Source organism: Alnus glutinosa, chromosome 6 (assembly GCF_958979055.1).
Source record: "Alnus glutinosa chromosome 6, dhAlnGlut1.1, whole genome shotgun sequence".
NCBI classification, from domain to species: domain Eukaryota; kingdom Viridiplantae; phylum Streptophyta; class Magnoliopsida; order Fagales; family Betulaceae; genus Alnus; species Alnus glutinosa.
Genome location: NC_084891.1, coordinates 4,697,673 through 4,720,938, shown reverse-complemented (window position 1 = coordinate 4,720,938; position 23,266 = coordinate 4,697,673). Strand labels below are relative to the sequence as shown.

The window sequence follows — 23,266 nt, the reverse complement described above, 5'->3', positions numbered from 1 at the left end:
CAATCAACTACGGACTTCACACTCCTACTCGAATTCCCTGAGGATATGGTTAAAGTTCAACCAGGCTAGGACTCAAACTCCTAATCCAACTAGGTGTCAAGAAGGTCCGGCCTATAAATAAAGACCGTCACACCAGGTATGAGGACACGAATTCTCTAAGCTCTTGAGATTAAGATTTAGAATACTCTGCAGAAAACTGATTTAGACTGACTTAAGCATCGGAATGGGCGTGGTCGGCACCCCCGACGAGTTGTTTGTTCCTCCTTGCAGGGTTGAGGTATTCGGTAGAAATCAGCAGCGAATCTTTAGGCGACACGTCACCATACCGGAAACTGTACCAACAAACATTGTGTTGTGTGAGTGTTGATGCTTGTTAATTGGCTTGTTAATTTATAATTGCATTAGTCTAATTTTATATTTAATATCTGTTGCGTATTGGTTAATTGTTCCACTGCGTGTGAGGTCTAAACTATAGAGTTGCTTCAACTCTATGTATTTCTCACCAAGGATGTCACACTTGGACGTAGCGCATGCATAAAGTATGGTAATATCTCAAATAGTATCCAAGACAATGAATCCTTTTGTTAGCCGCTAGCAAGATCCAGCTTATGCATGCATTCTGCGATGCAGCTTGAGCACACTATAAAGACACTCGATGATCAGTCACTGGATATTGCATTCTACTTGGAGAATCACCCATTTCTTCGAGAATTGCGCTCATCGGTTGAAGCAGAATATAAAGTCATTGCTTCCTCTGTGAAATCACCTGGTTTAAACATCTCTTGTCAGATATTAATATCCCATAACTACTGAGCAATAAAGAAACCGTCCACAAAGCCTAAAATCTTGTGTTCCATGAACGAACAATAAATATAGAGATTGATTGTCACCTTGATCGGAAAAAGCTTCACAATGGCATGATTCAAATATTTCATGTGTCCACGGGTCAGCAGCCGATGGACATATTCACCAAAGCACTGGTTGAGCACAATTTCATAATCTCCTTCACAAGTTGGGTGCCATCAATATCCACTCCAACTTGAGGGGGATTGTTAAGGAAGGTGAGCAGCAACCAAGGGATTTGCACCAACCCGCTTAAGGAAAACAATCAAGCGTGACGTGCAATATATGGAAGACAAAATCAGTTGATATTTAAGGGCTAGCACTCGCCATTGATCCAAATTTAGCCTCCCATTTTTGTGTATAAATACCACCGTATAAAAGCTTTTCTACAACACAACAATTCAATTAATTTTTCTTCTATTTTTTGTGTATAAATACCACCGTTTCTATCTCTGACAAATTTTCACAAGTTCTTTGATATGAAGTAAGACATTAGCAGTTAAACAACTAAAAACCTAATGCTTCAACTTTTATTTTGAGCTTGCTTAACTAATAACTACTAAACTTCAGAAGTTTTATGTCTAGAACACTGAAGACAACATAAGCCATATTCTGCTTTTATCCTTTTTAATGTCATACTTTATATTTCTATCAGTTCTACTTTTGCAGACCAATGTGGCCAAGCATTTCAGGTTGCATCCCATCCAAATATATAATTCATAGAATGAGGTGTAAGTCTGTGAATTATGAAAATGGCAACTTAATTATGATTAAAGCAGATTTTATTAGCATTAGGCACTCAAGTAAGAACATTTAACTGGTAGAAAGCTGGTACAAACACTTATATTGCTCAAAGAAACAATATATATATCTTATCAAATCGTTGCAGAAGAAAACTAGTTCTTGACTGCAGAACTAGAGAACCATGACAATATTTGAGCTTACACAGATATAAGCACATACAAGAAGCATAACTGCTATGGAGTGGTGAAACAGTCACATTTCAATGTTGATTTCAGTTCGACTTGGGAGACTTTTTTATGGAGATAATAGCGCACACAGCTTGTATCCAAGTGAGTAAAAGGAGAATAACACCTGCAATAACAGAAACAATGGCCCATGGTGTGTTGAAATAATTTTGTTTCAAGTTTGCCTTCCACTTGTGCCAGGAGGTTCCACAGTAAGTGTTGAGGTCTTTACAAAGTCTAGCAAAATAGAACTCAGTGAAGTCCAAAATAACCCCATCAGCAAGTTTGTTAATAAGAAATGACCCTTCATTGCTGTCCCCAAGCCTGTTCTCAACAATTCCATACTTGACCAGCAAGTCCACATCCTTCTGGGTGTTCACAAGGCGATCCATGATGACAACATAATCATTTATGTAATTCTCCTGATAATAGCATTGCTCAAAGGCCAGTAGATTACGAATTGAGAGTTCTGTCTCATCACCTATAATAAGTTTTGGAATTGTCAGAATCCCTTTATTGAATTGAAGGTCAAATAAATTTCTGCTTGATCCAACTTCAAACCGGACTCCGGCACGGTGTAGCTCCGTCATGCTGGGCGTGGTTAGTGTTTGAAGTTTGCCTTTTTGCTGCTGCTTCTGCTTCAAATCTGGTAGATGTAAGTGTCTTAGGAAGTCCACAAAATGTTTAACTTCAGAACGACAGATTTTCCCCAGCTTGTCTTCCGTTCCCTCCAAATGCATTAGATCTATAAAGAAGTTATGTGAAAGCTCATAGATGGAGAGCCCCTTGGATGAGACTGCTACTTTGCCAAGGTCAAAAAGATCCTCAAGAATGAAGAATGGAAGCTGATTTTCAAGCAATAGCATGTCAGGCCATACATCCTGCAACATCCATGGTCTACTAAATATGCGGTCATTTTCATCTTGCAAGTCACGGAATTTGAGCCTCAATAAGACACCAATGATGAAGGCAGCATCCACAAGAATGATTTTGACAAATTCATCACTGCTTAATTGAATGGTTTCTGCATAACAACCACGCAGACTTGATTCCTTCTCCTTTACAACTCTGATAAAGGACCCCAAGCTTTCATTGGCCCGTTCAATAAAATCTTTCAGGTACCTCTTTTTATGCTCTTCCATGGCTTTTAAGCCTTCCCTACCATGATGAAGCGGGCCAATGGAGACTACCTTAGGTGTATATGCTCTTTCCTTGACATGACGTAGTCGCTCTGGAACTCTGTAGATACTACATGCAGAGAATGAGAGAGACAAGTTGTCCAACTCCTGTGTTATTGAATTTTCCAATGCATCTTGAGGATTTTCTATGTCGAATGAGGCATGATTATTTCCATCCATTTGCTTTCTTTCTGTGTCTACAAATTCCATTAAAGACGTTGAGCAATGAGAATCACTCAAGACACAATCTATTATACCTTTTTATAAATGACAATATAAGACAGAATTTAGATAGCTTTAAATAGATTTGATCATTGTCTTGCTTGAGTTTTATTCAAATTCATGAGCAAAAATGGAAAGAAGACACGATTTTATAGTGCAAGCATAGGATATTGGTTGTTTTATTTTTCTTTTTTCTTTTTTTTAGGAGAAAATTCAAATTGAATTGGGTTCGCCTCCGATTGGGGTGTCCGAAATGCACGCAATTCGGGCAATCTCATAGAGAGGGACGAGGGTGATGCAGGGCCCACTTGTCCCAAGTAGGCTCCGCAGTCTCCCTCACGCAATTCGAACATCCCAATTATTGGAAATCCTCATTTATTCGATTCATCACTCATCATCATTGGATCTTTTATAAATTCAAAGGAAAAGTATGTCAACAGAGACTGGGAATTCAACCTCTAAGGGCAAGGTCAGAGCCCTAACAATGGAAATTAGAAAAGAGTAAAAACTGGACAAACATGCAAACTCTCACATCATCCCTTTTTCTCTATTCTTTTCTTTCACTTACTGGTGTTTTTAAATATTATAAAAACAAATAAAAGAAGAGAGGATATTTGTATGCATGTCCTCTTGTTCTACCTCTTCAGAGCACTCTCTAATACATCAATTTAATTTGCAGGATATATACCAGATGCCAATACTCATTTAAATCTCAATGCTTCAATATAAAGAATTATTCCCACTCTTAGCACAAACCAAAATTCCAAATAGAAGGGAAAAAAAATGACAAAAAGATCAACTTTTGGATCAAATTAGCAACTTTTTATGCCATCACCAGAAATCGCCATTGCAGTAAACATAAGTAACTTTGAACTTTAAGAGAAAGGGTGTTAAAACTAACAAATCTAAGTGATATCAGAGGATAAAAAGATATAAACTCAAGAAAGAAGAAGGTATTGAACCTGCTGTAGAGAAGTATACAAGTATGTTTTGCCTCTGTAGATCACTGGGAAACGCTGCAGCAAAGAGCTTTACTCTTTTTTGGATAAAATGCAGATTTGCTTTGCACCCAAAAGATCAGAGCCGCCTCTCTCTTTGATAAGCAAAGATCAAACTCCCTCTCCCCAGTTGTATGATACATGTTCCTCTAAAAGTCAAGTCAACTCAAGTTTTCCTTTCAATTCTGTTTCCTTGTACATTCCTAGATTAAGGCTTTAGAGGATGATTTGTCTTTTTGTTTGTTTATATAATAGTTAATGTAATTTTTGAGTGTTTTTTGTTTTGGGTTGTTTGTTAATATTTTTGTTTTAAAAAAAAAACAAAACAAAACAAAAGGGAAAAGAAAAAATATTATCCAATGCAGGCCCCATGGCATCTGTACAGCCAATAATTGCAACCAGGCAGGTTGTCACCCTTCCTTGGATAGAAATATTTGTTTCATCACCTACCTTCAACTGTAGCTCTTCTTAACGGTTTGAGAACCACAAAGAGAAAAGACCACCACCATGAAGCTATAAAAGCAATGCAATTAGGTGTTACTTCTCCATGTTCTTCGTCTTCTTTCTTCTTTTACTTTCCTTGATTAGCCCATTTATTTCTCATTAACAAATAGATGTGTTACCAAGTAAATAAATTTTGTACAAGTGACTGGAGTTCAATCATCACGTGTGGGTTCAAACTCTTCCACAATGAGTGAGACCCAACACGTGAAATATTTAATTAAAATGAAAAATGAATGTCGGAAACAAGGTTCAAACTTAGGACTTAAATTACCGCTTATCCCGAAAGCTTAATTAATATTCTAACCGGAAATGGCAATTTCATAATTCTTTTGTTTCATCTTATTGTTTAAGGGCTTAAGGGAACCAAAGAAAGCATCAGATAGAATCACCATTTGCCTTGCATTTCACTTTCTGTATCAACGTGCTCTTAGAGTACTCTGATCTATAGGTGAAAGAACTGAATTTTGAAAAAATTAAATGCAATAAAATTTTCGAGAACTTATTTTGGCATGAATGTTTGAACAAATTAAAATGAGAAAAGTATTACATTTCAGCTCATTTCAGGTCCGATTTGGGCACTTCTAACAACCATTTTCACACATTATAGTATACAAATGAGAAGGCATAGATCAGGGCAATCAACATGGTTGAGCAGATATGCATAGACGGCTAGCTTTCAAAGGATTTGTGTTTTCTGGCTTTCTCAATATCCCTTCCTTGACGAGACCACAATTTACAAGAAAAGTCCCAAATGTACTCATCCTCCCTGGTCTTAGAAGATCAACATTAACTTCCTGTAACAAACCTGGTACAAAAGCCACAAGAATGAAATGAGAAAAGTGGCAGATAAAATCAGAAGAGAAATCCTCATATGTAGTACTCAATTGGGTAAAAGGATAGAGCTGGATGTTTGTGTTGAAAATTGCGTCAAATTCAGGTAAATCAAAGACACAAAATTTATCTGATTCGGCAAATGTCCACCGGCGAAGGCGATCACACAGAAATTTCTTTAACTAAAATAGACAAAGATGGTCACAAATACTCAAACTCTAACTCCCAACACACCCAAAAAGCCTCACTCTCTCACCCAAAAGAGTTTTTGACAACAGCAACAGCAACAGCATAGATCTCACTTGCAATCAATTCGGAGGAATAGGCATTCAATGGTGTTGTGCACCTCAAATCTTCATGGGACCCTAAGATAAAATGGCATCAAAAGCAGTGTTACACTTACTTACCGCATAAATACAAGGCTCTTTCAGGCTGTTCAGAACTTAGAACGGGGCATATACTTGTTGAACGGATGCTGTTCTTTACATGCAATGAGCAATGTTGGTGCTGTTCGTAAATCTGTTAGTATTGAAAAATTGTATTTTTTAGGTCAGGAGGTTGATAGCAAGATCTCAAATAAATTATTTGGCTCAAAAGGCATAAGTTCTTTGATAAGTAAAATGAGGTGAAGCATTACCAGTTAATAACTAGAAACCCTGAAGCTTCAATTTTTGCTCACACCTTGGTTAACTAATAACTAAACCCTTGACAACATTCTTTCATTTATCCTTTTCAATCACATACTTTATAATTCCTTCAGCTCTCTTATTGAAGTGCAATGTTGTCAAGCATTCAGATTGCATCATTAAACTTGGAAGATCACCCAATAATTCATATGATAAGGCCTAAGTTTGTGAAGAATCAAAGGCATCTTAACTCAATTAAAGCAGAATTTATTAGCATTAGGTGCTACAGTAAGATCATTTAACTGGTAAAAACTCGCGGTACAGCCAGAGCATATATAGCTTGCAGAAACAGAAGTTTATCTTAATCAAAAAAAAAAAAAAAAAAAAAAAAAAAAAACACAGTTTCTTGAAAGAACTAGAAGACCATGAGAAAATTTGAATCTACACAGATATAAACAGAAGAAGAAGAATAACAGCAGCAATAATAGAAACAACTGCCATGCAGTGACCTATCAATGTTTCTTTCCATCTTAAAAGGTGGACATGATGGAACACGCTGTTTGTACAAAAGTGAGTACAAGGAGAATAACACCTGCAATAACCGAAGCACTGGCCCATGGTGTGTTAAAATAATTTTGTTTCAAGTTTGCCTTCCACTTGTGCCAGGGTTCAGTTCTTCACAAAGACTTGCAAAGCAGAAGTTATTATTGTCAAAAATAGCCACCCTGCCAAGTTTGTTAATAAGAGTCAACCCTTCATTGCTGTCGCCTCCTAGCCTATTCTCAGCAATTTTATACTCAACCAGTAAATCCACATCGTTAGGAGTGTTAACAAGGCAATCCATGATGATAATATAATCATTCATGTCATTCTCCATATAATACAATTGCTCAAAGGCGAGAAGATTGAGAGCTCTGTTTCATCACTTAAAATAAGTTTTGGGATTTCTAGTTTCCCTTCACTGAATTGTATGTCAAATAAATTTCTGCTTGACCCCACATTAAACCTGACTCCAGCCTGGTGTAGTTCTGTCATAGTGGGCGTGGTTGGTGTTTGAGTTTTGCCTTTAGGCTTCTCCTTCAAAGGTAGATACAACTATACAAGTGTCTAAAGAGATCAACAAAATGTTCAACTTTGGAAGAACGGATATTCTTAAATCTGTCTTCCGTTCCCTCCAAATACATTACCTCTTTGAAGAAGTTATGTGAGAGATCAATGATGGAAAGTCTCTCATTTTGCAGGAATGAGTCTGTTATTTTGTAAGCGCCAAAAAGATCCTCAAGAATGAAGAGTGGAAGCTGAAGCTGATTTTCAAGCAATCGGAGGTCAGGCCATACATCCTGTAACATCCACGGTTTATTAAATATGCAGTCATTTTTACCTTGTGGCTCACGGAAATAGTGCCTTAGTAAGACCTCAATGATGAAGGCAGCATCGACTAGAATGACAAATTCATCACTGCTAAACTGAATGGTTTCTGCATAGCAACCACGCAGTCTTGCTTCCTTCTCCTTTACAACTTGGGTATAGAACTCCAAGCTTTCATTATTGGTCCGTCGGATAAAATCTTGCAGGTACCTCTTCTTATGTGCTTCCATGGCTTTCAAGCCTTCCTTACCATGGTGAAGTGGGCCAATGGAGACTACCTTAGGTGTATAGGCATTTTCCTTGACATGAAACAAGATGTTGACAAATTCCAATGTTGTGATTAAACAAGATGTTGACAATCGCTGACAACACAATTGACAAACGTTTCATAATTTAGAGCACAAAACCAAAACTTAGAAAGATAGCTATCTATGGCAAAGCCCGAAAATAGTTTTGATCATTGTCTTGCATGAGTGTGTCTATCAACCACTTTGAGCTCTATGGTACTTCAGCTTTATCCAATTTCTTTTGAAAATATGGAATGAGGAAAAAATTTATATATAGTATAGTGTAGAATATAGGCTATTTATTTTTATTTTTTTATAAGTAAGAAAACTTTATATATAAGCATAAGGAGCTCCTAAATACACCGGAAGTATACACAGGAATAACCAAAGCTAACCTATAAAAAGAAAAACCCAAACAAACTCATAAGGACCAACCCTAAAACCTGCATGTAGCACCCACAACACCCATAACCGCAAGAAACCCAAAGCCCAAAAAACCAAAAAAGCCCCCCAATATTCACCCAAATCTACCCAAAAGCACCCAATCCCAACAGAAAAACAAACCCAAAAATACAAAAAAGCCCGAATTACATCTGAAAAGCAAACCCAAAATACAAATCAAACCCCAACTACAAAAGAAAAGCCACAGCTATAGCCAAGAAAAAGAACAAAAAAAAAAAAAAACTACAGTCAGTAGCGCGTGACGTCACGCGCACCGCCGAGTGGCGCTACTGTCGCCGACGCGGCGTTGAACCAACCGGAAAAACTGTCGGACGTCGCGGAATCTGCTGGAAAATCCGCTGAAGGGGCACGTGCGCGGCGAAGAGGTCCCCGACACCGTAGATCTAACTCCTAAACTTCAAAAAATCCCTTGGCCACGTGCGCCAGGACGGCGCGTGGCGTCCACCCACAACAGCGCTAACAACGGGGAAAGCCATACCATGACGGCGAAACCACCGGTGAAGCACGTGCACTGGTAGGAGGACCCAAACACAGTAGATCTACAACCCATGATGCAAAAGAACCAAAACCCACGCACGATAGCGCAGCAGCCAACCATAGAAACGGCGTCGACGGAAGAGACCGGAACAAGCCGGAGAAGGCCCAACCACTGAGAACTACACCCAAGAAATAGATAAACCCTAAGAACCCAAAGAGGCAAAGGGAAAGAGAAGAAGACGTGAGGAAAGAAGAGAAGAGGAAGGGAGGAGGGAAGAGGGGAAGAGACAAAGCTCTTCCCTCCTCCCCTAGAACAGCCACAGAAGGAGGAGAAAGAGGGGGGAAGCAGAGGAATTTGAAAAAAAGAGTGAAGAGCTTCTCTCTCTAAAAAATAGAGAGAGAGAGAGATTTTGCATCTGCATAGGCTATTTATTATTTTTTACTCATTGATTTTGCTTTTAAGGATCAAAGCTCAACCGTTGTTGATAAAAGGAAAAAGAGTATTTCATTCAGTTTCATCACAGACTTCTTTCAATATGTTTGAGTTATAATCTTAAAAGGAAAAATTTATGAATATGTTTGAGTGCAAGGTCAGTGTCCTGGCAATGGAAAACAGCACAGATAAATACTTCCTACAACTCTTTTTCATTAAAGCAAATATAAAGACCTTCCACAAGATTCTGAGGTCTTAAGTAAACCCAGTGCTTATAATTTTTGTGGGAATGGCAGACAAACTTTTGGTTTTAAAGGTTTACTCATCAGGCAATCGATTCATGCAAATCCTTATGAAAAGGGTTAAAATTGCACAGAACTGCAAAAACTCTCTTTTCATCTCTTTTTCTCTTTGTTCTTTTCTTTCACTTATTGGTGTTTTCTTAACAATCTTTTGGTTGTTAGAACGGAAGAGAAACATATACATTTTATTATTTGGGGGCCAAGGGGAAAAAAATGAAAAAGAAAAGAGGCTCTTTCTGTTTACATGTCCTCTTGTTCTACCTCTTTAGAGCATTCTCTACTACATGAAGTTTATGTGCAGGACACCAGATAGTGCACTCAGAAATCTCAATGCTTCAATTTAAATCCTATAACATTGATAAAATTTTCAACTCTTAGCACAAACAAAAACTCTAAAAGAATAAATGTCAAAATGAGATCAAAAAAAAAAAATTGCTCAAACTTGAACCACATCATGCCACAACCAGAAATCACCAGTGCAGGAAACATATGCAACTTTTGAGCATCAACAGAAAGGGTGTAGTATATGCAAAAACAAATAGACCTAATTGATATCAAAGGATAGAAAGATATAACCTCAAATAAAAAGAAAAGAAAAAGAGAATTGCACCTGCTATATAGAAGTAAGTTTGTTTTGCCTCTTGTGCATGAATGGGAAATGCTGCATAGACCTTTGCTCTTTAGTGACCAAAGCTTCCTCTCCTATTTATAAGTAAAGATCAGAGTCCCTGTCCCCAGTTGTAAGCTACAAGCTCCTCCAAAAATCAGGCCAACTCCAGCTTTTCTTACATTAGTTTCTCTGTGGCCCAATGCATGCCCCTCAGCCGCAGTAAAGCCAATAGTAGCAGCCTGGCAGGCTCTCACCCTGCCTTGGTTAGAAATATTGTCATTAACTACCCTCCTAGTTAGCTCTTTTAAGAGAAATTTACCAAGTAGATTGTTCCTTAACGGTTTGAGAGCCTTTAGGGTTCAGAATCCAGAATATGGTGAAAAGAAAACACACCATGAAGTTATAAAAGCCATTCAAGTAGATGTTTCTTCGTCTTTTTTGTCTTCTGGCTTCTTTTATTTTTGAAATAAGCTCAGTATTTCTCATGAACAGATTGAAGACGTGTCGTCATGTAAATAAACTTTGGTTGATGTCGTATCAATTTCGTTTGTTAAGGGAGAATAGTCCAAACATAAAATACTCAAAAACTACTTTTATTTTTATGTCACATCAAAACAATTTTTCAACCAAAAGGTACCCTTATGAGTTTTTCAAATTTGTTTTCCCTTGTGAGCCATCCAGTTGCCATGGGGAAAAATTAACAAGATATGGGATATATATATATATATATATATATATATATATATATATATTCTTACGGCAATGTGGGGTCAAAAATGGCAATTTCCCAATTCAGAGTTGTCTTTTGTTTCGTCTTTATTAAAGGCCTTAAGGGAACCCCCAAAAAAGAACAAAAGTAGTGAGAATCACCTCTTGCCTTGCATTTCACTTCAAGGGCTTAAGGGAACCAAAGAAAGCAGCATCAAGAATCACCATTTGCCTTGCATTTCACATCAAGGGCTTTAGGGAACCAAAGAAAGCATTAGCAAGTATCACCATCGTCCTTGCATTTCACTTAAAGGGCTAAGGGAACCAAGGATAGCATAAGCAAGAATCATTTGCTTCACATTTCACTTCCGGTATAATCCTGCTCTTACAGGATTGGGATATATAGGGAAATGAACTGAATTTTGAGAGGGCGATAAAATTTTTAAAATTGATTTTGGCACGAATGCATACAGTTTGAACTCATCGCCATTGAAATTTTTGACAAAATGAGAAGTATTACATTTCAACTTATTTCAGCTTAGATTTTGAAGAGCTCTGAAGAGGCTTTGCCACCGGTCGGGCAGGGGCACTCCTAACAACCTTCTTCACATCATACTTTACGGATGAGAAGGCACAGATCAGGGCAATCAACATTGTTGGGTAGACATAGACGGCTTTTGTAGGATCTGTATTTACTGGCTTCCCCAAAATCCCTTCCTTTACAAGACCCCAAATTACAAGAAGTGTCCCAAACATGTTCATCCTCCCTGGTCTTAGAAGACCCACAAGCGCTCCTGCCACAGAGAAGTAGCTTCCTGCAAGAACCTGGTACAAAAACGACAATATTGAGATCAAAAAACCGACGGATAAATCAAAAAAGGAATCCTGAAGGAACTATATGTAGAATCAAATTAGTTAAAAGGATAGACCCGGCAGTTCATTCAAGGGTAACATGATAGTTATGAAATTAAAGTAACTTGAAGGACAAAAATGAAAGCAGAACTAATCAGTGATCTATATTCAAGGCTATCTATTTGAAATTGTCAGTTGCAAGAGGGCCCTTAAGTGGCAAGGATAAAGAAACTCAATTATCTAATCTTCTTAAACTTCATCAACAACCTAACAATGATTCTAATCACATAAGGAGAAGATAGATAAGTCATAACTGAAGGAAATGATTGGACAAAGAGGATTCATGTAGTCAACCCCGAGGAGTTCGAAAAAGGCTAGGTTGAGTTGTAGTGAATAATTCAGAAATTCATGGGAAAATGTTGGGGAGAACCAGTTATACTGCTCCAATAAGACAAGATTTCCAGGAAAGAAATCAATGGCAGATGTTAACGTCAAGATTGCTAGGAAGCATCAAAACAAAAATTGGCTGCCACCTTGATATTTTTCTCCATTATTGGAAATCTCGCAAATGATGTGGAATCATTATATTAATGACATGCAGACCATTAACAGGGTGGGCAGGAGGAATAAAGCACACCAAACAGAAACTAGTTCATGATCAACTAAAATATCTAGAGTCTATTGTCATATCGATGGCTGTTTTAGACCTAGCAAAAGACATTAATTGAGGGACCATTAATACAATATTAGGTGCCTCCATCCCCCCCTATAGATCTTTAGACTTCCTCAAACAATCTGAATATGCATTAAAACAATTAAAAAGGGCAATGATCAGTTATTAAACAGAACCTCTAGGCGTTGGAGATCAGTTACTGCAGGAGCTTCCTTCACACTGGTCAAGTTATAGATATCTAACAGGTTATCCCAGCTCGGAATAGTCATGTTCTTAACAAGGCCATTTGCAGCAGCACCAGGGTACAAAAGGGTCTTCACAACAGCAACAGGAAAGATCTCACTTGCAATCAATTGGGAGGATGTTACATGCAATGGTGTTGTACACATACCAGATCTGCATGAGACCCTGTCAAAGTAAAAATATAAGTACCTTACTCAAATGCAGCAATAAACTACAATATTATCTTCAGTAATTGATGTATTTACAAATCAACACAATCATGGAATAAGAAGAAACATCTTTAGTCAGTGTACCTACGCAGATTTTAATCAAGAAAGGGCATTGGAACAGACAGAAAACTCAATATGTTGAAAGAACTTCTAGAAAATGCACATAGAAGTTATTGGGATATACTTGTCGAAGGGTGCCCGGTTGACTCTTATTAAAAGTACGCTCTCCAACATTCCCACTTATTACTTATCTTTGTTTCCTATTCCAGTGAGGGTGGCTAATCGTCTTGATAAAATTCAAAAGGATTTTCTTTGGGGAGGCATTGGTGGCGAGAAAAAATTTCATCTAGTGAATTGGAACAAGATTTGTACGCCTTTGTATGCAGGTGGGTTGGAAGTTCACAATCTCATCCAGTTCAATCGAGCGCTACTGGGTAAATGGTTGTGGAGATATGGTAGGGAGAGAGAGGCTTTATGGCGGTTGGTGATTGGTGATTGATGCCAAATTCCAGAGTCTGGAGGGTGGGTGGTGCTCGAAAGAGGTTTCGGGTTCTTTCGGAGTGGGTGTATGGAAACATATAAGGAGGGGGTGGGAGAAATTCCGCAACTTCGTTTGTTTTGAAGTGGGGAGTGAATCAAATATTAGCTTTTGGCAAGATTGGTGGTGTGGGGATGGTTCCTTGAAGCAATGCTTTCCAGCTCTTTTTTCTATAGTAAGGAACAAAGACGCGTTGGTGGCGGATAATTTGGTGGTTCATAATGGTGTACTTCAGTGGAATGTTCTTTTCACAAGACAAATCCAGGATTGGGAGATGGACATGGTCCTTTCTTTCTTCGATCGATTATATTCCACTTCGACTCGTCAAGGAGAGAGTGACAGATTAGTGTGGAATCCCTCCAAAAAAGGTTTATTTGAGGTGAGATCCTTCTACGATGAGCTCATTAAGGAAGATGGCCCTTATTTTCCTTGGAAGAATATTTGGCGTGTTAAGGCTCCAACAAGGGTGGCTTTCTTCGTTTGGTCAGCGGCTTTGGGCAAAATATTGACGCATGATAACTTGCGTAAGAGGAATGTAATAGTACTGGAGTGGTGCTGTTTATGCAAGAAGAGTGGGGAGTCTATAGATCACTTGTTGCTTCATTGCGAGGTCGCCCAGGCTCTTTGGAGCTACATTCTTATTTTATTTGGGGTTGAGTGGGTTATGCCACGAACGGTGTTGGAGTTGTTAAAGAGTTGGGGAGCGGCAATGGGGAATGGTCAAGCTATAGAGGCTTGGCGTTTAGCTCCTTTGTGCTTGCTTTGGTGTATTTGGAGGGAGCGGAATGCTCGTCTGTTTGAAGATGTAGAGACATCTATGGTGGAGCTTCGGAAGCGGCTGATCGATACTTTATATTTTTGGATAGCGCCACACCATAGTTTGAGTGTATTTACTTATGTAGATTTCTTAAATTTATTTTCTGTTCGACCCTGTTAGGGGCTCTCTTGTATACTTCCCGTGTATAAGGGTTGCGCCCCTCTGCGCTTTTTAATAAATTGCTATTACTTATCAAAAAAAAAAAAAAAAACATAGAAGTTATTGGGATAACATGAAATGAAATGGCCATCACAGATTTAGGACACTCCAGGGGAAAGTAATCTTAATAATATGTAGGCTTCTGCCAAGTATGGACAACTACTGTCGTGGAAGCCCACAGCATCAAAGGTGTCCCAAAATACCCTCAGAAGCAGTCAGCTGCCCAAAACAGTGCAATCTTGTTTTCTAGTTAAACATGCTGGTGGCGACTCGCCTGCTAGTGGAAAATAGACAGGTTTTCTCACATTGCTGTTAGGGAGAAGTGTTTGTGAAATATTGTCCAGGGAAAAGTTGGAATGATAAGATAAAATGGCATCAAACACAGTGTTGCACTGTATTGCTGAGTACTTTGGTAGAAAATTTGGGAAGGCATCAAACACAGTGTTGCACTGTATTGCAGTGTACTTTGATAGACATAACGATGTGGGCAACAAAAGAAAAGGTTTTATTTTTTATTTAAATTTTAGAAGCAGTGGTATTTCTTTGATTTTTAGAATTTATAGAGAAGGGCTGTACTATTTTTTTTTTTTTTATAAGTATAGTATATTTCAAAAAAAATGCAAAGGGACGCAACCCAAAGTACAAAGGATGTATACATGATGTCCCTAATCTAAAGAGAAAGAATAACACAAATTTAAAAAATCAGAATAAGAACAATCAAACATAGACTGTAGCGTCACTCTCCACGTAAAGAAGGTTTATATCTCCAACTTCTTCAAATTACGCGAACCAGTCTCACAATCTTCAAAACTGCATACATTCTATTCCTTCCATAGACACCACATCAAACACAATGGAACCATTCTCCAAATCGGCACCAACAACCGGTTGCCCCTTTGCCCCCTCCAACTCCCCAACATCTCTATCACAGATCGAGACATAACCCACGCAACACCAAACAATTGCAATATTGTACTCCACAATTCTATAGCAAGAACAAATGATCAATGGACTCTCCACAAGTCTTACACATATAGCACCACTCGATCAACAATAATATTCCTCTTGCGTAAATTATTCAACGTTAGAATTTTACCTAAAGTCGTCGTCCACACAAAGAAAGCCACTCTCGGAGGAACCTTAACTTTCCAAATACTCTTTCAAGGAAAAGAAGCTTGTATAGGAAGAGATAATACCTTATAATAAGACATCACTTCAAATGATTTCCTTCTCGAAGGAATCCAACAAATTTTATCCTCTCCTTCATACCTTACTTTAAGAGAATACAACATCTCAAAAAATATAGAGACCACTTCCACCTCCCAATCATTTGTACTTATGGAACAGTTCTTTGTTATGGGTTTCATTCCTTATTAAGTTTCATTTGTTATTTACTTCGAGATAATTAGTCAAAGCCTATTAAGTCTGAGTCCAATTAATTGTCTATTTATATGGATATAATTTTTTTTATAGAATATAAAAGACGTGTTGCTAAAATTTCAGAAGCTACAAAGCTTTGTTTGAGGTTTGTATAATGCAACCCCAATTCAAGGTGTGATGCCAAGGAAATTTTAGATGTGATACTTAAGAAAACTAGGAGTGAATCCTATATATCTTGTATCTTCTTCTTTTTCTTTTTTCACTTTGAGTTCTAGCAACTTTATCTCCCTCTAAACCCTAAGATCCGTAGAATAGAAACCCTTTCATCCATCCATCAAGTAGACTCTAAACTACACAAAAATTGAATTTACTGTGTCTCGGGTTACTGCTTACAGCCCTGGAACATTAGTCCAAAACTTGCACCTAATTTGGTTGGCTATTTAAACAACGTTTTCAGTGTTTAAACACAAAAAAAAAAAAACACTTTTTAAACATTAGTTACCCAAATAAGTTTCCAGATGCGATCTCACAGAAAACACTTTGGAGTAATTACCTTTCCCCCCCTCCCTCAACTACCGGCAATTGTCTACATGCCACCACGAACTGACACATCGACCAAAAGAGAGCATGGAACTAACATTTTCATACCGTTACCCCCTTTCCATTAGGGAATCTCGTTAAATCGGACGGAATATTCTATTTTTAGACGTTAAATTTTGTTTAAAGACAAAAATGCCATCAATCAGTAATTTAATAAAAAATATTAAACCTAATATATATATATATATATATATATATATATATATATTTTAAAAAAGAAAAAGAAAAAGAAAGGGAGGCTGCCACCTCTTAGGGCGGGGGCCGCGAGCCACTCTCAAAGGTGGCACCAGCCACCCCAGGTTCCAAGGTGGCCGCGCGGCCACCCTAGGTTCCGGGGTGGCCGCAAGCCACCCCCCCCCCTAAGGTGGCCCCTTTCTTTCCTTTGTTTTTTTGTTTTTTTGTTTTATTTGTTTAATTTTGAGCGTATTTTATATAAATTTTGATTTTAAGTTGAGGGGTATTTGAGTCTTTTCATGAATTTGACTGACGGAAGGGAAGTAACGGTATGAAAATAGTAGTTTCATACTCTCTTTTGGTCGAGGTGTCAGTTCATGGTGGCATGTTGACAATAGCCAGTAGTTGATGGGGGAAAATGTAATTACCCCAACACTTTTTAGTTTTCATTTTCAAAAAACAAACCACAGTAAAAAAAACAAAATAACACTTTTAGAAAACTTCCCCTACTTTCAAATAAGAATGTTTTCAAAACACATGCTCAAGTTTTCAAAAACAAGTGTATGATCCTCCTATTAAAAAGAAATAAATAAATAAAATTAAAAAAGAAAATGAGTAAAAAAGAAAATGGAAAAATAGGTTGTGGTGGGCACGACTCAACCACAGCCATGGCTGGGTCGTGCAACCGCCACAGCTAGGTCATACCCAACCACCACTGTGGTTGGGTTTCCCAGCCACAGCCATGGTCAGTTCCTCGGCAGCGGCTGGGGTCGTGACCAACCATGGCCACCGTGGCTAGGCACGACCCAACTGTGGCGATTGGGTCATATCTAGCCGCAGCCATGCTACGCACAACCTAACCACAGTCATAGCTAGGTTACCCAGCCACCATGGTCAGGTCATGACCTAGCCTCTTTTTTTTCTCTTGATTATTTTTTATCATTTTTTTTATTTACTTGACAGAAAAATGGACGAAGGTCGCAAGTTTAAAATGATTGTAAACTAAGGTCCTAAATTTGCAAATTTTAAAATTGTTGTCTAAAAGTCAAAATCGGGTAAATTACAAGAGGGTTCCATAACATTTTCTCAAGATAAAAATAGAAACTCATGGATGGATTCAGTAATTTTTCGTTTTTGTTTTATTTTTTGGGAAAAATACTCATACCCTCAAACTACTACTCCATTCTCAATGTCCCTTCCAAACTATTGATTAAGTCAATATCCCCCCCCCCCCCCCCCCCCCCTCCCCCCTAAAACTATCAAAATTTGTCAATGTTCCCCCCAATGACAAAAATACCCTTCATAAAAATTTAAAAAATAAATAAAAAAATTAAAATTTAAAAAGTAAGGGGGTGGCTCGGCCAACCCCATGGCCTCATGGGTGGTTCAGCCACCCCCTATTTTGGCCAAAGGGGTTGGCCGAGCCATCCCCATTTGGCCAAGGGGGCCCCTTGGTTTTTTTAGTTCTTTTATATATATATATATATATATATATATATATATATATATATATATATATATATATATATTTTTAGTTTTTTTTTTTTTTTTCGAATTTATAAGGGTATTTTTGTCTTATTAAAAAAATTAAGGTCATTTTTATCTTTTTACTAGCTTTGGGGGGGACATTGACAAATTTTGATAGTTTGGGGAGAAGGGGGGGACATTGACAATAAGGTAGTAGTTTGAGGGGAGTACATGTACTTTTCCTTTTATTTTTTTATGTTTTGAAAAATTGTTTTCAATGTTACTTCCAAACACTTTGAGTATTTTTCTGTCAAAAACACTTTTCAAACATAGTCATCCAAACAAGTTTTCAGATGTGAACCTCATTCTCAATTTTCAAACGCTGAAAACACTTCTCAAAAACTCATCCAAACACACTCTTGACTTATCCTCTTTGTCTCTCCTCCAAATCCTACCCTAAATCTTGCCTTGTTTTAGAAACTCTAGATTCCCTCCTAACTTTTATTTACCTTTACCACCATGATGTCTTGAAGCTCGCTCTTCCTAAAGCCCACAACAAATAACTGTCCAGAAACTCTTGCAATTTCACCACTCTTTCCAGCCCTTTAAAAGGCTTCAAAATTAAAACTTTCATAAGCTGATTTGAACCATAACCTCAATCCTAGAAGCATCCAAAGCCTGCTGTATTACACCAATTTGATGTCAAAGCTTTAAACTCCTTACCAGATCCAAAAACAATCCCCTTTTATATCCTTAAAGGCTATCAGTCACACACTACCCCTTTCAACCCATCAAAACCTAACCTAAATTGATTAACATCCAACAATATCGAAACTTGAACTGGAATAATGTACGTATATAGATAGTGTTTAGTAAATATTTCTTACAAGGATTTAAAAATGATGAAGCTAAATTGTATACTTCCATATGGTTTCTGTTTGTAAAGAAGTCCAAAAGAGTGGATTACACTTCGATTTAATGATAGGAATAGTTCGTTAAGTTACAAATACAGATAACAGGACTTGACTACTAAAAAATAAGTTCATTGCAATAGAAAGCATTACATAAGTTCGGCTAAATAGATTGATCTAAACTTCACATCGATAACAATATAAAGATCATGACACCAAGTGCTAAGCTAGTAATATATGGGAACACATTAAGTACTTCCTCAACTTGAAGGGCCTCCTCTGAATTTCACAATTTATGAAACCATTCAAGATTTTAGTCCCTCAAACATCATGTTTATTGGAATATAATTTCATTACCAATGTTTAGGTGCTCAATTGACGTAGCTTAATTTGTTGCAAATGAGAGGATATGAAACAGCCTATTCGCTTTATGATAGCTATGCATTTTTGTCATGACCTAAAGAATTGCAAGCCACATCTACGTACTATCCAAAAAGTCTAGTCACAATTAGAACTCTCTTTAATTGCTTATATAGCTTGGTTCCACCTACTACACACCAAATGTAGAACTTAAGACATGCTTATGCAACAGCTTCACAATCCACAGAATTTTGATATCAAATCTCTCACTCAAATCTTTGATATCCTCATCAAGAATTATGTTGCACTGTAGTACCCCTACGCAGTATGATGTTACTATGTAGGTTCGACTATTTGTCACAACTCATCTGCATGATATCCTAAAAGGACTAGTCACAATTAAGACTTCCTTGAAGTCACTTATATAGCCTAGTTCTACCTAGTGCACACCCAATGCAGAACTTTCTCATATGTCCACACAACGGTTTCGCAATCCACACACTCCAAAGCATCATAATCTTTCCCACTCAAATCTCTCCAACCTGATCATGGCCCACGTTGCACTGTAATACCTTTACGTCGTTTGGCTTTACTAGGTTGGCTTTAACAAAGTTTGCCACAACCAAAATGAGTAATCATAATTAGAACTCCTTTATAAGTTAAAATCACTTATATAACCCAGTTCCACTAAATTTTTTTTTTTTTTATAAGTAAGAATTCATTAAAAAACGCAGAGGGGCGCAACCCTAGTACACAGAAAGTATACAAAGGAGCCCCTAATTAAAGGACCGAAACGAACAAGAAAGTAAAAAATCAGCGTACGGCATACTACCCAAGCTATGCGACGAAACTAAATATATTTTTTTTTATGAATAATAAGATCTTATTGAGAAAAAAGGGTTAAACCCACTAAATATATATCCAATATAGAGGTTTTAGCACATGCTCATGCAATGCATTCACAATCCACACAATCCGAGGTATCACAATCTCCTCCACTCAAAATCCTTAATTTCCTTGTCACAACTCACGTTGTACTGCAATGTCCCTATGCCACATAAGTTATTAGGTTGGCTTTGATACCATTTGTCACAACATAGGGACGTGCTAATTACATCAATGAGATACCCCAAAAGGATTAGTCACAATTAGAACTGTTGAAATCGCTTACATAACTGTTACGATCTTGAGTGACTGAACGCGTAACGGGTTTGTGAACTGGAAAATTACCAGGATCGTTCTTCCTTAATTTCCCTATTTTAGAGAAAAGAAAGATAAAACAATTCTAGTTTGTAGGATTTTCGAGGAATCCTGAACCTCCTTTGTAGAGCAATTAGAGGAGCTCTAGACTCGTACAAACACAAGGTTTGAATAATTTCTTAGTTACCTCCATTCCATAGCAATGCAGCTTATTTACAGAAATACAATAGAGTTCTACTTAAAACAGGACACTAAGACTCCTGGTAGCATACCAGTGACTCACATAAAGATAAATACTAAAAAGAAGATTAACAAAGAGATAAAGATAACTGCTAACAAGCTAAAGATAACTTGATAGACTCCTAACAACAAACCAAATAGAATTGAATTACTAATACCCCACATAGATAAAGATAAACTAGAGAAACTACTACTGCATTGCAATCCACCACTCAGCATTCCAGCCCCTTAGCCACGTACACGCAACAATAACCCTATTCCACCCACTACACATCTAATGTGGGACTTAGTATATGCCCTTACAACGCCTTCAGGCCCTTCACATTCTACATAATTCAAAACTCTTTCTCACCATTGTGATAAAATAATAAGTGTTAACTACAAAATCGAAGGACTCTTAATACAATTGTTGATGAAAGGACACCATCATTCTAGTTCATAACAACTTCTTCAACCAACACAAAGCTGGAATTTTACACAACTGCAACAACGCTATTAGAGATTCAATACAAATATCAATATACAACATAATCAATAAGGATGCAGTGGGGTGCGTCTTTCCACCCCATCCCTACCCCCACAAGTTTAAGCCTCTCTTTATATGTCACATACACAAAATGAGGCAACATCTTAATCCCCTCCTCGCCCCCATATTAAAATTTTCAATACCCACCCCCAATCCACCCTGCCCATTAACCCAAAAAGCCAAGCAATTCCAAGAAGAAAAATAAACTCTAAAGCAACCAAAGCCTAGCAATTTCAAGAAGGAAATAAGATAAAAGAGAGAGGGAAAAAAATGATGGCTATTTTGGAGCAATGAGTATGTCTGCATGGGAGATAGAGAAACGACTATTGCATGGTATTTGGAAGATATATAGTGCCCATTTGGTGTAGCTTTTTGAAGGCAAAAACATGTTAAACGAGAACATGGAAACCGAGCGTCTTGTAGCTAAGTTCAAAATGTGAAAATTGCAAAATTTAAGATTCAAAAGCGCATTTTGGAAAAGCAGGAAGGGAGATGCTTCTCCAAAACGCACATTTGTCCACATTTTACCAAATTCGCTTTCTCAAAAAGCTATCCCAAACAATTAGAAGAAAAAATTGTAAATATATTAAAGATGTGGTGGGACGAGGCCACCTAAATCTGTCCTCGCTTCATACCCCAAGACAGGTTATAGTTAAAACCCTAATATCCACCCATGCCCGCCCCATTAAGAGCGAAGATGGCACAAGTAACCCTTTTAACCCGCCCATCGCCATCTGTAATAATGAACCTTCCTTTAATCCTTCTGGGCGATTATGAAATTTCCAAGCAATAACTACCCAGGTGCTAAAACCAGCAAAAACTAACTAATTTCCTATCGCAAACAGGTTGAGTAATTACATTTTGAGGAGAACTCAACAAGGAACTAGATCACTTTTCAACTGTGTAGTTCTTTTCTATAACAACCACGATACCAATAGATAAGATCAAGATTTACATGTAAATTTAAGTGCCCATATGACAGCATATCTTTTTTGCATTTTTTTTCTTCAGGGCTGCCATTTAATAGCATATCGAATTCAAAAACAAAAATGGAAGAGTAATGAATAATCAGTGAATTGGGTTTGTGGGGCAGAGGATGTGATAAAAGAGTCTGAAAAGGTTGTACCTGAAAAGAGGGATCTGAAGGATGATTAGGAAGAAGTAGATGCGCGATGCTATCGATGAGAGATTGCTCGCCAGTCTCTTTGCTGATGACGATGATGATGATGAAGAAGAAGAAGTTGCCATTATTGGGAGAGAGCGAGAGAGGGGCTCTGGTGCTTCTTGACGCAGCTGCTACCTAATCAGTGGCCCTAAAGGCTTAATTTAATTGCATCTCTTATTTTATATTGCATTCATATATATATGTTTATTTAATATATTAGACATCCAAAAAAAAAGTTTAATTAAGCTGGATAAATATCCTTTAATATTTGTTACGCGAAATAGCAATTTTATTGAAAAAATAAATAAAATAGACATGCAAAAAAAGATATATATTAGTCATTTTACATTCAAAAAAAAGTTTAATTAAGTTGGATCAAGATCCTTTAATATTTCATACGCGAAATAGCTATTTTATTGAAAAAATAAACAATTATTATTATTATTAAAAATAAAATAAAAGAAAAGATGCAAAATTAGTCTTTGTGATTAGCTTAATTTATAAATCGATTTCTATTGTATCAAAGTGAATTCAGAGGTCTCTAGAATATGTCAAAAAAACAATTTAGTCACTGGATGCAAATTTCGTTAAAACATTTGACGGATTTTGTTAAGTGTTACGTCGAAGCCAATAAATTGACGACATGTATTACTCTTATATATATATATATATATAACTTTAAAAAAGAATAAAAAAAAATAAAGAAATTAGTTGTTGTTGGTTCTGCAGCCACCTCCATGAGCTGGGGAAGGCTCGTAGGCCACCCTTTTACTTTTTTCTTCTATCTTTTTTTTTAAAAAAAAATAAATATAATTAATATAAGTTTTTTATATATATATTTATATTTTTAGTATATTTATATTTTTTTTAATTAAGAGTGGCATGTGTCGTCATTTTATTAGCGTTGACGTGGCACCCAACGGAATGCGTCAGAT

General features: G+C 37.2%; 2 protein-coding genes and 1 pseudogene across 3 annotated transcripts; all 3 read right to left on the bottom strand.

Annotated features, from left to right (window-relative positions):
* Positions 1-1,617: 1,617 nt before the first annotated feature.
* Positions 1,618-4,411, bottom strand: LOC133870163 (UPF0481 protein At3g47200-like). 2 transcript variants are annotated; one of them, XM_062307221.1, is made up of 2 exons: positions 4,174-4,411; positions 1,618-3,180 (listed from the first exon to the last, which is right to left on the bottom strand). In XM_062307221.1, the coding sequence occupies exon 2, from the start codon at positions 3,167-3,169 to the stop codon at positions 1,859-1,861; it is 1,311 nt and encodes a 436-aa protein (XP_062163205.1). In that variant the 5' UTR covers positions 3,170-3,180; positions 4,174-4,411; the 3' UTR covers positions 1,618-1,858. The 2 variants fall into 2 exon arrangements, with proteins under 2 accessions (XP_062163205.1, XP_062163204.1); XM_062307220.1 differs by having other exon boundaries at positions 1,620-3,186.
* Positions 4,412-6,581: 2,170 nt separating this feature from the next.
* LOC133871429 (UPF0481 protein At3g47200-like) lies at positions 6,582-7,768 on the bottom strand (annotated as a pseudogene).
* A 3,469-nt stretch (positions 7,769-11,237) lies between these two features.
* On the bottom strand, positions 11,238-22,491 carry LOC133871334 (uncharacterized). The gene is made up of 3 exons (XM_062308761.1): positions 22,293-22,491; positions 12,519-12,750; positions 11,238-11,642 (listed from the first exon to the last, which is right to left on the bottom strand). Exons 1-3 carry the CDS (start codon positions 22,412-22,414, stop codon positions 11,346-11,348), a joined length of 651 nt encoding a protein of 216 aa, XP_062164745.1. The 5' UTR covers positions 22,415-22,491; the 3' UTR covers positions 11,238-11,345.
* Positions 22,492-23,266: the final 775 nt, after the last annotated feature.

What these genes read in the sequence shown, in the direction of transcription:
- LOC133870163 (XM_062307221.1), bottom strand. Translation starts at nt 3,169, where the DNA reads ATGGATGGAAATAATCATGCCTCATTCGACATAGAAAATCCTCAAGAT.
- LOC133871334 (XM_062308761.1), bottom strand. Translation starts at nt 22,414, where the DNA reads ATGGCAACTTCTTCTTCTTCATCATCATCATCGTCATCAGCAAAGAGA. An exon ending in CTTCAGATCCCTCTTTTCAG is followed by an intron (nt 12,751 to 22,292) that starts GTACAACCTTTT and finishes TTACTTTGACAG; the next exon opens with GGTCTCATGCAGATCTGGTA. An exon ending in CTGATCTCCAACGCCTAGAG is followed by an intron (nt 11,643 to 12,518) that starts GTTCTGTTTAAT and finishes TTTTTGTACCAG; the next exon opens with GTTCTTGCAGGAAGCTACTT.